This window comes from Arachis stenosperma, chromosome 1 (genome assembly GCF_014773155.1).
Source record: "Arachis stenosperma cultivar V10309 chromosome 1, arast.V10309.gnm1.PFL2, whole genome shotgun sequence".
NCBI classification, from domain to species: domain Eukaryota; kingdom Viridiplantae; phylum Streptophyta; class Magnoliopsida; order Fabales; family Fabaceae; genus Arachis; species Arachis stenosperma.
The window spans coordinates 333,376-348,814 of NC_080377.1; the positions used below are offsets into that span (position 1 = coordinate 333,376).

The 15,439-nt window shown below is 34.8% G+C and overlaps 1 protein-coding gene across 1 annotated transcript; it reads right to left on the reverse strand.

The window, feature by feature from the left end:
• Positions 1 to 10,510: 10,510 nt before the first annotated feature.
• Positions 10,511 to 15,223, reverse strand: LOC130938800 (probable disease resistance protein At5g66900). Its single transcript, XM_057867182.1, has 4 exons — positions 14,334 to 15,223; positions 12,368 to 13,133; positions 11,799 to 12,070; positions 10,511 to 11,686 (listed from the first exon to the last, which is right to left on the reverse strand). The coding sequence occupies exons 1-4, from the start codon at positions 14,932 to 14,934 to the stop codon at positions 10,863 to 10,865; spliced, it is 2,463 nt and encodes an 820-aa protein (XP_057723165.1). The 5' UTR covers positions 14,935 to 15,223; the 3' UTR covers positions 10,511 to 10,862.
• Positions 15,224 to 15,439: the final 216 nt, after the last annotated feature.

The following is a 15,439-nucleotide window of genomic DNA, read 5'->3' on the forward strand; positions in this document are numbered from 1 at the left end:
TTGTTAAAAAAAAATTTAGATAGGATTTAGATATGTCAACTATATAAGTCTTTTTTGATCATATGAGTTGAGTTGATTTGAGTTAGTGTTTATGAGACAATTGTACCAAAACATAAATATCTGATTCTAGTAATTGTTTAAATTATTTCTTGAATAGATTATACTTGTCTGAGTTAATTTCAATGCTTATTCTATTCTTTTAACCATCATATCACCCCTTTTTAAACTCGTCGATACCAGAATTCGAACCATGTGAAAAAATTTGACTAATTCTAGCCGAGCCAGATGATTTCTCAGAAAGCTGCCTGCACATTAGCATGATTTTTATGTTTGACAATATTACCAAAACATTTTTGTAATTGCATAATCATATATGGTGAAAGTCACACCAACCTATTACGGAAGTCTTTAACCTCTTTCAGGTCAGGATTAATAAATAGTCTTGGTACATCAAAGTGACTCTACAATCATATTTTTGTAGAATAAGCGTAAAAATATTATGAGTCATGTATACTCAAAAGGTTCGAATCAGACCAAGTTAGAAACATGTAACTGCTCAGATTTCAAAACCTTACCGGGTCTAAAGAACTGCGCAATTATTATCAGTGGTTCGATCCTTTCTTCTTCGAAATGTAGGAGAATCTAGTCTACCATTTTTCCAAACAACACACACTCAATACTGTTGTTTCTGTAAAACACTTAACAAGATTAGTTTGTATGGTAGTGAGATAATAACTAAGCAAGACTGATATTTGAGTACACATTTTTATGATCTTACTGAAGGTCTTCTATTAAAATAGCCAAACGCTTAGTCTCATTTCCTTTGTTAGTTATCATTTTTCTTGGATCTTCCTTTCCAATCACTTCACCTATGACATCTACACCACATCAAGAAATTAAAAGAAGTATAAGCCTCAAACTGAACCCCTTTTTTGACTATTTTTTATTGAGAATTTTTCAGTCATTGAAGCCTAACCTATTAAGATTGAGTCATCAAGCTTGTCAGCAGCCAGCAACTCCAAAATAGGCTGAAAATAAAATGCTTCAAGTAGATAGCTTGGATGAACTACCGGAACAACTCTGATCCTATTTGAAAAGTTTATAGTCCATCTATTAGTTGTTGTTTTGACTTTGTCCATTTTATCCACCACAATGAAATTGCTTATGACGTACATGTTGAACTGTACAATTTTTCCTCTCCAGTTCTTGACCAGATGTTTGGGGATTGCAGTTTGGATCCTTCCACCCTAAACAGTGAGAAAACATCATAGTTAGAAAACTAAATTTAAAATAGCCATAAACTAAATAAAAAAAATAACTACAACAAACTTGTCTTAATATCTTGCAGAATCATCTTTATGCCATTGATCTCCTTTTCTTTAAACTTGTTTGGGAGTTCTTATAAATGAATAACATAAACCTCGAAGATCCATCTAAGTTTTCTTGAATTAATATCCATTAATATATCATAAATCTCAGACATCTTTATGCAGGTATGGAAAGCTAAACAATCAACTGAGAGGACTCCACTAACTTTTGGAAGGTAACCTTTCTCCTCCCAATACTTTTTGGTGTATCAAAAAATGATATGACATAGTTTGGGAGAGAATACTTTGCCACGCTACTTCATCATTGTTTATTCACAAAATAGGCTGTAGTAATTTAGTGCCATGTGTCACTTGAGAAAATGTACCACTTGTCAAATGTATACTGCTGTACGTGTCAAGCAACTAGTCCCCTACTCTTCTCCAATTCTATATTAATAGCTATTAAACTTCAATGCCTTTGCTTTTCTATTTTAGGTGAATACTATGGTACCTTTAAGATTGTGCCTAATTTACCAAAAAAGACAAATAGATAATATTTAATAAATTTTAAATATTTTATGTTTTGCTTTAAACATTTTATTTTTTACCTTTAAAAAAAAGTTAAACAATTTAGACACCATAGTAAAAGGCATCATAGAACTCACCTCTATTTTAACCAAAGAATATTATCTAGTACAAATTGTTGAGAAAAAGGAAAAACTTCATTCGGACGTTGCGCTGCATATTTGGGATGCACCTCCTCAAGTTTTAGCATTTCCTCTTGTAAAACATGTTGCTTGTATGCGAAGTTTGTATTCGTAGGTTTTGATGAATGACAAACCAACAAACGACATGAAAGACAAACCAAACAACTTGAATGAACAAGCATGTTGAAAGATCAACCAACATTCAACGTTGAGGAATGAAGAGTTGAAAGCAACACAACAACAACAAGAAACTCAAGTCCACAACATTTGAAGACAAGTATAGTGTCTTAGGACTTAGGTAACTTCTTGTTAAGAACCAATTGCTAAATCTCTCAACACACACTCACAAAATGTTTTGATGCATATCTTACAATTCAATGCTAGCCAAATGATTTAAAAACTTGTTTTCAAAGGTACAAAAGCATAGGAATTGACTCCAACAAGTTTGAGATCAATCCTAAGTATTTTAAAGTGATTTTAAGCCATTCTTTAAGGTTTGCATCGATGCACACTCATCTTGCATCGATGCAAAGCATGCAACGACTTTTTGCATCGATGCAAAGATGTTTGCATCGATGCAACCAAGCTGAAAATTCAAATTTCAGCGTCAAAGACACATTTGCATCGATGCAAAGTGTTATGCATCGATGCAAATAATTCAAAAACATAAAAAACGGCTAGTTTTGACATAAAGGCTCCATCCCATTAATTCCCTAACGTTTCTAAGGTTTGGGGAATCTATAAATGGATGGATTGAAGCCTTATTTCACAATCTTTGAGCATTGGAAAACTATCTTGTTCATATTCTTTCATTCTACACATTTTTAAGGTGTTATAATACACAATTTGAGAGAGCAATATAAATTGGTTCAATAGTGCTAAACTTGTAATCATACACTCTTCTAGAGAGTACCCATTTCATCTCAACAATTCCTTGAGAATTGTTTTCTTGTACACCTTGTAAATTGGAGTGTGATCTCCAAGGTTGAGTCAAGAGTTATAAACACTATAGTCGGTGAGGATACCAAAGTGGTATACTAAGTACTCAAGGCAAATCTTAGAGAAGGTATCTCTAAGTGGAGTGGGTTAGTATACGAGTGGTGATCATATACCGTGAGGTGTTAGAAACTAAGGACTCGGATTGTAAAAGGTTTTGCGCGAGCACCTTGAAGCTTGGCAATAGTGGAACTTCTCAATTGCGATTAAGAAAGAAAGTGGACGTAGGACAAGGATTGTGCCGAACCACTCTAAATAGCGTTTGCATTTCTCCAAACTCATCTCTTCAATATTATTGTCTTTTACTTTTGAGCAAATAAATTGTGATCGAAAAGTAGCTTCGTAAGTACTTAAGGAGTGGCTTAAGTCCGATTGGTGAAAAACTTGATCAATTTATTTGAGTTGGTGTCTATTGGAAAGTAAAAGCTCCTTATAAATGCTTAGCAATTGAGTTAAGCTCTTGGAAAAATACTAGTACAATAACACTTTTGTATATTGTCTTTAACCGAACTTAAAAAGATTCATTGTTATTACTATACTCAATTCACCCCCCCCCTCTTGAGTAATTGTGCATAGGTTCTACAAGTGGCATCAGAGCTTAACCCTTTGAAAGACTTAACCGTTTAAGGGAAAAGATCATGGCAAGCACAGGCTTTAACAACAACAACACTAGCGAAGGTAACTCAACCGCTAGACCTCCTCTTTTTAGCGGAACAAATTACTCTTATTGGAAAAATAAGATGAGAATTTGGATCCGTTCTCAAGATGTGAGAATTTGGAAAGTGATTGAGAATGGAAATCACATTCCAACAAAGACAACAAGCGCTAAAGAAGGAGAAGCCTCCGTCTTAAAGCAAGTACCGAAAGGAGAAGATGAATATAGTGACGATGATTGGAAGAAAGTGGCAATGAATGATAAAGCCATCAACTTCATTCATTGTGCACTTAACGAGCATGATTATATGAAGATCTCTACATGTGAAACCGCTAAAGAGATTTGGGATAAACTCCAAATTACTTACGAAGGAACCGACCACGTTAAAGAATCAAAGGTATTTATGTTGGTTCATGAATGGGAAAATTTTAAAATGAAAGACGAAGAAAGCATTGAAGAAACTCTTGAAAGACTCTCCAAGATCTTCAACAATCTAAGCATGCTTGGCACAAAGTACAATGACAAACAAATTGTGACCAAGGTGCTTACAAGCCTTACACCAAAATGGAACTCCAAAGTAAACGCCATTGTGGAAGGAAGGCTCTATGATCAACTTACATTTGATCAACTACGAGGTAATCTACTCACCTATGAAATGACTATGCTAAATAGACAAAAAGGTGAAGAAAGCAAGAAGAAAAGTCTCGCCCTTAAAACAACATCACTGCAAGAAGAGAGTGATGATAATGAAGAAGAAGGAGATGAAGAATTTGCACTCTTATTAAAAAGATTCAATAAGTTTACAATAAAGAAAAATTTCAAGAGCAAAACAAAGGTACCAAAATGCTATGAGTGTGGAGAAGTTGGACACATCAAACCCAATTGTCCAAAACTTCAAAAGGAGGACAAAAACAAGAAATTTAAAAAGAAGGAGAAAGCATACATATCATGGGAGAACGAGGATGAGTCCGACTCCGATGACGACGAGGTTGCAAATCTTTGCTTAATGGCAAGAGAAGAAAAGGTACGTGTTGGAGCTAAGGATACACATTGGTATATTGATAGTGGATGCTCCAAACACATGACCGGCGATGAATCAAAGTTCACCGCAATAGAGCCTACAAACGGAGGAAACGTGATCTATGGAGACAACAACACCGGCAAAGTAATCGGCGTTGGAAAAGTTGGTAAAAATCCTTCTACCTCCATAGATAATGTTATACTTGTCAAAGGTCTCAAACATAATCTTATTAGTGTTAGCCAACTTTGTGACAAAGGAAACTTAGTCACCTTTGATTCAAAATGTTGTTTGATAAAAAGGCAAGACACTAATGAAATTGTGCTAATTGGGCACCGTGTTGACAATGTATACATGATTAATCTAAATGAAGTTTCCTCAAATGATGTGAAATGCCTTGTTAGTAAAAATGATGAAACTTGGTTATGGCATCGTAGAGTAGCTCATGCTAACATGGACCATCTTAACAAGTTGGTCTCTAAAGAGTTAGTAATTGGCTTACCAAAGCTACGTTTTGAAAAAGACGTCCTTTGCGACGCATGTCAAAAGGGAAAACAAGTAAAGGCCTCTTTTAAATCCAAAAACATTGTTTCAACAACAAGGCCATTACAACTTTTGCACATGGATTTATTTGGTCCTTCTAGGACTATGAGCTTTGGTGGCAATTACTATGCTTTAGTTATTGTTGATGATTACTCTCGATTTACATGGACCTTGTTCCTAGCAAACAAGAGTGATGCATTTCGAGCATTCAAAAGATTAGCCAAAGTTATTCAAAATGAAAAGAATTTGCATATATTATCTATTAGAAGTGATCATGGTGGAGAATTTGAAAACAATCTTTTTGAAACTTTTTGTGAAGAAAATGGCATTGAGCATAATTTTTCCTCTCCTAGAACACCACAACAAAATGGTGTGGTTGAAAGGAAAAATTGTCATTTAGAAGAAATGGCGAGAACTATGCTCAATGAGGCTAATATTCCTAAGTACTTTTGGGCGGATGCGGTTAGTACCGCGTGTTATGTTATGAATAGGATTATCATTCGACCTATTCTTAAGAAAACACCGTACGAATTGTACAAAGGAAGAAAGCCAAATATTTCCCACCTTCACGTCTTTGGTTGTAAATGCTTTATTCTAAATAATGGAAAAGATAACTTAGGCAAATTTGATGCTAAGGCTGATGAAAGAATCTTCTTAGGCTATTCTTTAACTAGCAAAGCTTTTAGAGTATATAATAAACGCATCATGACTATAGAAGAAAGTATTCATGTCGCTTTTGATGAAACTAACCGTTATTGTGCTAGAAAAGATTTTGATGAAAATGTAGAAAACTTTGATTCACTAAATTTGAATGGTGAAGACAAAGAAAAAGGTTTAAATGAAGCCTCTACAAGCTCAACAAAGGATAGTGTTCAAGTTGAAGAAATTGAACCATCACAAGCACAAATAAATGCACTTCCAAAGGATTGGCGTACTTCAAAGGATCATCCTCTAGACAACGTCATTGGTGATGTTTCGAAAGGGGTAACAACTCGATCCACTTTTAGAAATTTGTTTGCATATAGTGCTTTTGTTTCTCAAATTGAACCATCTACCATTGAGTCCGCAATTGATGATGAACATTGGGCTATGGCAATGCAAGAGGAGCTTAACCAATTCAAACGAAATGACGTTTGGGAATTGGTGCCTAAACCAAGTAATCAAACAATTGTAGGAACAAAATGGGTTTTTAGAAATAAACTTGATGAAAATGGTACAATTGTTAGAAACAAAGCTAGACTAGTAGCTAAAGGTTATAATCAAGAGGAAGGCATTGATTATGACGAAACTTATGCTCCCGTAGCTAGATTAGAAGCAATTAGGATGTTACTTGCTTTTGCATCCTCTTATAACTTCAAACTTTATCAAATGGATGTTAAGAGTGCCTTTCTTAATGGTTTCATTAAAGAAGAAGTATATGTTGAACAACCTCCCGGTTTTGAGGATTATGAAAATCCTAATCATGTTTTTAAACTCAAGAAAGCTCTTTATGGTCTTAAACAAGCTCCAAGAGCTTGGTATGAACGTTTGAGCAAGTTTTTATTAGAAAAGGTTTTAGAAGAGGGAAGGTTGATACAACTTTATTTATCTTGATTGAAAACAAAAATATCCTTTGGTACAAGTTTACGTCGATGACATAATATTTGGTTCAACTAACGAATCACTTTGCAAGTTTTTCTCAAACCTCATGCAAAGTGAATTTGAAATGTCCATGATGGGCGAACTCAACTTCTTCCTTGGTCTTCAAATCAAACAAGGAAAAGAAGGAACTTTCGTTAGCCAAACCAAATATTGCAAGGAATTGCTCAAAAGATTTGGAATGGACAATGCTAAGGCAATGGACACACCAATGAGCACTACTTGCTACCTTGACAAAGATGAACAAGGTAAAAGCATAGATGTAAAGAAGTATAGAGGCATGATAGGATCATTACTTTATCTAACGGCAAGTAGGCCAGATATCATGTTTAGTGTATGCATGTGTGCGAGATACCAAGCTAATCCTAAAGAATCTCACTTAAGTGCGGTAAAAGGATTATGAAGTATCTCATAGGAACATTAAATGTTGGATTGTGGTATCCGAAAGGATCCACTTGTGATTTGATTGGTTATTCCGATTCCGATTTTGCCGGTTGCAAATTGGATAGGAAAAGCACTAGCGGCACTTGTCACTTGCTAGGAAACTCTCTTGTTTCATGGCATAGTAAGAAACAAGTAAGTGTAGCCTTGTCTACCGCCGAAGCCGAGTATGTAGCCGCCGGTAGTTGTTGCGCCCAAATTTTATGGATGAAACAACAACTTATGGACTATGGACTCATGCTTGATCACATTCCTATCAAATGTGATAATACTAGTGCAATAAATTTAACCAAGAATCCGGTTCAACATTCAAGAACCAAGCATATTGAGATTAGACATTACTTCATAAGAGACCATGTTCAAAAGGGTGATGTGGTTATTGAATTTGTCGAAACTAGTAAACAACTAGCGGACATCTTCACTAAACCTTTATGTAAAGAAAGTTTTTTTAACATCCGAAATGAACTTGGTATCTTGGATTCTAATCTAATATGATTTGTTTGAATTCATTGTATTTATATTGCTATTTTTGTATCTCTTACTAACTTAAGCATTGGAGATATCCAATTAGCCATTATTTTGTAGGTTTATGAGTTGATGAATGAGTAATTAATCTTGAGGTAGATTACTCACTTTTTATTGCTTTATGTTTATTTGATTATATGAATTGTTAAACTAACTCCTAGTAAGCTAAGGATTTCTATTATGGTTTAAATACTTTGATATCTGTTTAATGATTAATGCTTGTATGCTTATTTGGTGAATAACTCAAAATAGGCTTGGTACCCCTATTTTAAGTTAATGTGCATGCTTTGATATATTTCACTTCTTTAGGGGGAATTATGCATGCTTGTTAAATATAAAAAGAGGAAATCAAATTCTTCTTGAAAGGGGGAATATCTCATCCTTGAGATTAATAGAGAAATTGAACTTAAAAAAAATTTCATTGTTTTATGCATGCTTCTATAACACATTTCAAACTCCTTTCTTTTTGATAATGTCAAAAGGGGGAAGAAAAGTTTGAGGATATTTGAAGTTTTGAACTTTTGAAAAAGAAAAAGTTTGAGAATTTGAAAAGAAGAAATAAGTTTGCGAAACAATGATTTCAAAAAGGACTTCCGCTAAGCAAAAACTTTGATATCTAAATCGTTTTCTTTGATAAACGCTCTTTAAGGGAACAAATGCACATATTTAGGGGGAACTTCTGCAAATTTTTTTGTGAAGTCTTCTCTAAAGCATTCTATAAAACAAAGTGCATTATTGTTGCTTTCAAAACCATTTATAAATGCATATCCTCAAAATTGGTTTGTCATTATCAAAAAGGGGAAAATTGTAAAACATGTTGCTTGTATGCGAAGTTTGTATTCGTAGGTTTTGATGAATGACAAACCAACAAACGACATGAAAGACAAACCAAACAACTTGAATGAACAAGCATGTTGAAAGATCAACCAACATTCAACGTTGAGGAATGAAGAGTTGAAAGCAACACAACAACAACAAGAAACTCAAGTCCACAACATTTGAAGACAAGTATAGTGTCTTAGGACTTAGGTAACTTCTTGTTAAGAACCAATTGCTAAATCTCTCAACACACACTCACAAAATGTTTTGATGCATATCTTACAATTCAATGCTAGCCAAATGATTTAAAAACTTGTTTTCAAAGGTACAAAAGCATAGGAATTGACTCCAACAAGTTTGAGATCAATCCTAAGTATTTTAAAGTGATTTTAAGCCATTCTTTAAGGTTTGCATCGATGCACACTCATCTTGCATCGATGCAAAACATGCAACGACTTTTGCATCGATGCAAAGATGTTTGCATCGATGCAACCAAGCTGAAAATTCAAATTTCAGCGTCAAAGACACATTTGCATCGATGCAAAGTGTTATGCATCGATGCAAATAATTCAAAAACATAAAAAACGGCTAGTTTTGACATAAAGACTCCATCCCATTAATTCCCTAACGTTTCTAAGGTTTGGGGAATCTATAAATGGATGGATTGAAGCCTTATTTCACAATCTTTGAGCATTGGAAAACTATCTTGTTCATATTCTTTCATTCTACACATTTTTAAGGTGTTATAATACACAATTTGAGAGAGCAATATAAATTGGTTCAATAGTGCTAAACTTGTAATCATACACTCTTCTAGAGAGTACCCATTTCATCTCAACAATTCCTTGAGAATTGTTTTCTTGTACACCTTGTAAATTGGAGTGTGATCTCCAAGGTTGAGTCAAGAGTTATAAACACTATAGTCGGTGAGGATACCAAAGTGGTATACTAAGTACTCAAGGCAAATCTTAGAGAAGGTATCTCTAAGTGGAGTGGGTTAGTATACGAGTGGTGATCATATACCGTGAGGTGTTAGAAACTAAGGACTCGGATTGTAAAAGGTTTTGCGCGAGCACCTTGAAGCTTGGCAATAGTGGAACTTCTCAATTGCGATTGAGAAAGAAAGTGGACGTAGGACAAGGATTGTGCCGAACCACTCTAAATAACGTTTGCATTTCTCCAAACTCATCTCTTCAATATTATTGTCTTTTACTTTTGAGCAAATAAATTGTGATCGAAAAGTAGCTTCGTAAGTACTTAAGGAGTGGCTTAAGTCCGATTGGTGAAAAACTTGATCAATTTATTTGAGTTGGTGTCTATTGGAAAGTAAAAGCTCCTTATAAATGCTTAGCAATTGAGTTAAGCTCTTGGAAAAATACTAGTACAATAACACTTTTGTATATTGTCTTTAACCGAACTTAAAAAGATTCATTGTTATTACTATACTCAATTCACCCCCCTCTTGAGTAATTGTGCATAGGTTCTACACCTCTTTCTAGTGGTAGAGACGCTGCATGGTTTTCAGTTAGTTTTCTTTGTTTCCTTCTCATGTAACCAAAAAAATTATTACCAAACATTGTTTACTAAACGCGTAATTATCGCCAATGTTTAAAAACACAGTTTTGTATTGGTAAAAACAAAACAATTCAGTCGAAAAAAAATCAGTGATTTTGTGAATCTTCCTTCTTGCGGACCTTGGATGAGTACGTTATTTATCCTGAATAGATTGTAATGCAAATGAAGTGTTGCTTCTTGCAATGAACAATATTAAGTTACGAAGAAAGTTTATAATAACAATAGGAGTAAAACAAAAGTTAAGGAGCGAATCAAAAGAAAATGCTTCATCAGAAGGACGAGAGAATAAAATACCAAGAGACTAAAATTTTATTTCATAGTAAACACTAGTACAATAAGTCCACCCACGAAATTACACACAGCACACAGAAAATACTACTATATAAGCATATAATACAAGAAACCATCATGTAAATACTGCTCTCAATTTATTTTATCTTAGATATGAGCTAGATCACTATTCTTCAAACTGTAAACACAATCACACATAAAATATGTGGATAAAAGGAGAATAATTATTCTCCATACTTTCAACATAATCAAGCATAAAATATTTGGATAAGGGGGAGATCATTTTTCTTCAAACTTTCAGCACAATCAAGAACAAAATGTCTCAGTAATATTTAAAGAAACACATATTAGGAGCTAAGTGGGTGAAGCCAATTTAAGTTGACATCAACTTGAGGCACCTCTACCTTTAGATTCGGAATAATTGGCATGAAAGCTTCCCATGAAGCAGCAGTTTCTTCATCACATATGACTTTTAAATTCTCAAGATTGGCGACTGAGAACGGCAATTCGCAATTTGAACAACCTGTCATGTAAAGGTTTCTCAGACTACGCAGATTTCCAATGTCTTCTGGTAAATCTGGAAGGTTCATGCAGTTTGAGATGTCAAGAAGACGCAGAATCGACAGCCTTCCAATTGAATTCGGTAACCCTTGCAAATCAGTACAACAACTAAGCCTTAGAAGTTCCAGCTTTGATAACTTTCCAATGTCTTGGGGAAGTGCATTAAACTTGTGACAATTTGTAATGCTGATATTCTTTAGTGGGGTAATATCACACAACTCATTAGGCAATTTAACCATATCTTTGCAGTAGTCAATGCTCAATTCGACTAGATTTGGAAATGCTTCCGAAATTGGGATGTTGCCATTTTGGAAAACCTGAGTCATATTACACATGTAGAGGGATATTTTTCTTAGATTCTTCAATATGACAAGCGGAGGAGCAGAAATTCTCTCTAATCTGATTCTTCTCAGGTTTGATAAGGAACTGAGTTTCTCAAAATTGTTCAGTTCTGATGGATGGAAACCATAATTTGTAACAATGATAACTTTTAGTTTGTTCATTTTTTCAATCGATTCTGGGAACGAGTACTGTTTTGTTCGGAGATCAACAATCAAAACCTCAGTTTCATCTGTTTTCACATTGGACAAGAGAGAAGGGTAAGCTTCATCTGCAAATGGAATTGAATCATGTCAGATGTGGAATACAGATGAAAACCAAATCACTACAATTCAAATTAATTAGCATTCTTTTGAGTTAAGTGTGTGTAAGCACAAACTAACCAGTTGATATTGACAATGTGCGGACGGTGACTTGTACTGCCTTTTGTTTAACACATCGTGTCAGATAACTTGAAATGCGGGCCATCATCATGCCTTTCTGCTTCTTACCGAGCCACCGTTGGCTAGCATTTTCATTCACATCAATCATCAGTCTCTGTCTACGTTCAATTGGTTCTTGATTGCTTTGATAAATTGCAAGTTCTCTTACAAGATCATGTAGGACGAGGAAGTGGTTATTGTAATAGTAATTGTCTACACCACAAACACTTTTCCTGGCAAATGAGCAAAAGCATATTCAGATACAAAAATCCCTGACAAGATTAAAAATTTTCATTCTACCAAATAGATTAATTATGTTTTCAACTCCTCTAATCGGATTAAATTAATAAGGATAAATGCAGAGTTACATAAAGGGAGAAGTTCAAATTTACTCCATGAAAAATGGCCATTCCAAAATATAAGGAATCAAATGCTTCTCACATGTGCTACACAAACTACTAAATTTATTTGCTCCATAAAATCTAATTCATGTTATAAAATTAGGATCTAGGGAGATAAAAGATTTGTACCTTGCTACTGAGAGCTTAACCAAATTCATGGAGTCCAATATATTGATGATGGTCATTGCTTCTTGGCCATCATCGTCCAGTCCATACAATTCTTTCCATATATCAATGAGAGCAGTGACAGGGATTCTTTGATCTTCGGGGAATAACCCTAAGTCCATGAAACACTCCTTTATGAAGGGCTTATTCTGCAATACTTCTAAGATCTTTTGTAGACAGTTTACCAATTCAGCATTAGAATCAAGTATAGAATGACCTTGTGACAATTTCTCTACTATCTTGAGCCAAAACCCGTAAGGTTGACGACTGAGGGATCTAGCCATCACCATAATAGCAAGAGGTGAACCCTTGCAACCACTTACAACCTTTTGGACAATATCTTCATTTGGTATATCTGAGCAGCTTCTTTCCAATAAAGCATAGTGACGGAAAAGCGTCAATGCATCTTCTTGATTAAGTGGTTTTAGGATAAAGTGAGAGGCGAATCTAGGAAATGCAACCCTTGAAGTCACTAGAATCTTGTACTGTGACATTTGAATTTGAAATTTTTCAACAAGGGCTTCTGAGCCAGGCCAAACATCATCGAGGACCAACAACGTCGGTCTTGTCCCAATATGCCTCAATAAAACTACCATTTGGTTAACAGCATCATTGTCGCTTTTAAACTCAGGCACTTGATATCCACATTGTTCAAATAGTCTCTCTACAATGGTCTTCAACTTGGGATTTTTGGAGAAGGTGACAAACAATATATTTTCATCGAATTTGTCTAAGGAAAGCCAAAGAGATCAGTGAGAAACGGACCACTTCATGTGTTGTATATTTCAGAATTTATATACAGCATTCACTTCAACAAGTGAATATATCCAATAGAATAATTTAGATTAAAGACTTTTTACTGCATCTATAGATAACAAAAGAAATTGCTTCCTTAATCTTAAAGCAGCAGTTGCAAAGAATAAGAAATCCCTATATAACAGTAATTATTCCTCTTGTCCATGTATTGACTTTTCAAATCATGAATATTGGAGGGGCATAAAAATATCAGCAAGCTGCTCTACACTTCAGGATTCAGGAACTGGAGCGACAGCAATTACTGACAAACTTCCACACAGACTTGAATACCATATGTTTGCAAATTCGCATTAAATTTTTCCACATCCCTCTCTGTTAGTTAAGTAACAATTTATGAGAGACAAACTAGTGAATATATCAACCAGAGGGCTTGTGAAGATGTTATGAAAAATAGAATGAGCAATGAAACTATCATTGGTGATTTTCCAAGAAATAAAGACCAGTTAGCCAATTCATGAGTATCACATCATGATAGTTAGTATCTTATAATTCACAATTCAAATCTCACGATTCGGAACAATTTAACATTTAAACTATAAGTATCATGTAATGTATCTAAAATACATATGAATCTTATGATACAAGTACGTTTTGTTGCAATTTGTATCACTTACTCAACTTATATGGATCATATTTGATTATTTTATTGTTCAATTTCGTTGTTCTGAACTAAGAGTTTCATGACTACTTATTTACTTCACATGCACTCTGATGAAACTTCACAATTTATTAATGACTTATGGCTTTTGATGAGTTTTGCTTAAGTGCTCATTGTTTTTGTGCTGAAATATACAGTGTTTAGGTGTAATCCAACACACTATTTTCTAAGAGTAATCTTAGGAAACTAATACTATAACAAGCTAATTTCAATCAATACTATAGCAGGTTGCCAAACGAGTCCAATATGAAGCCAATAAAGATAGATTTTGTTGATTTTGAATTTTAGAGGTTTTTTTTAATTGAGTTTCGAATATTTTTATTTTAAAAAAAATTGTTACTTTTTATTATTATGTTAGTTATGGATACAATGTTTGTTGTGCAATAATCGCTCCAAGATTTTCACTTTACTAAATTTTGCATGCAAAAATAATTTCGTGCTAATTGTAGCACTAACCTTTGACTTGTTCATCAAAACAGAGCATTGTAGCCAGAGTAGTCTTTCCAGAACCACCAAGTCCAGTCAATACAATTACCGAAACGCCCTCCATCAGAACCTCCACCTTCAGCCTCCTCAAAGGCTCATCCAATCCAACAGTAAAACCCGGTTTCTCAGGAAAACCACAAGGACGACGCTTAATCGAACCGCCGCTAAGCCTCTTCTCGATATTCTGTCTACTAAGAAGTTCAAGAACGTCCCTAACATTCGAAAGCATCTCCTTCGCATCACAATAGCTGTTCCTCTCGCTCCGCACCGATCTTATCCTGTAGAAAGGGATATGAAAGAAGTACTTACCAAACCAAAGGGAACAAGACGAGAAGCAATTGCAGCATGGCGATTCTGAATCTTGAGCTGCACCATTTTCATTGATCAGAGCTTTAATTTCATCTCTTGGTTGATCAAGGTCGTTGTTATATTGCTTGATTTCGTACACAAGAGGCTTTGAACCCTTTAGGGTTGACTTTAGGATCCGCCTGGTTTGTTTGCATCTTTGAGCAGTTTTGACTTCTTCGATTATGCTCTCTAACTCCTGCTGTTGCGCGGTGGCTCCTCCCATTTTTATTAGTAACGGGCCCAGTGTTTTCCTTTTCTGGTTTTGATTTTTATTTTTTTGGTGTACTTATTGGTAATAATCAAGAAATAAGGGGCGGGTTATGTGGGTAATTAGAAAAGATGAGGGTCTGCAATTGAAAGTTGAAACATTCGAAAGTTGAAGGAGGAAACTAGCCAAATATATAAAGTGCTTCTGCTAGAACGTGTTCCCGTTCCGAGTTGGCTTTTTTGCACTTTCTGCTTCAGTTCACTGCACCTTCACCTTCTTTTCTCAATTTCCGTTTAGAACGGTTTTTTTTTTTTCGTTCGATATATCCGTTTAGAAACGTAATAAATACAGTGAAAACTCGCTACGCGTGAACGAAACTTAAAGACGATGGGTATCTTTGGAATTTCGCTGAACTTATTTAAAAAATACGCAGTGGGCTGGATTTTAAACTGTGGGTCAATAGCAGACTAGCAGTTGTTCTCTCCGTTTTTTTCCCTGGGAAAATAATGTAATTTCATTG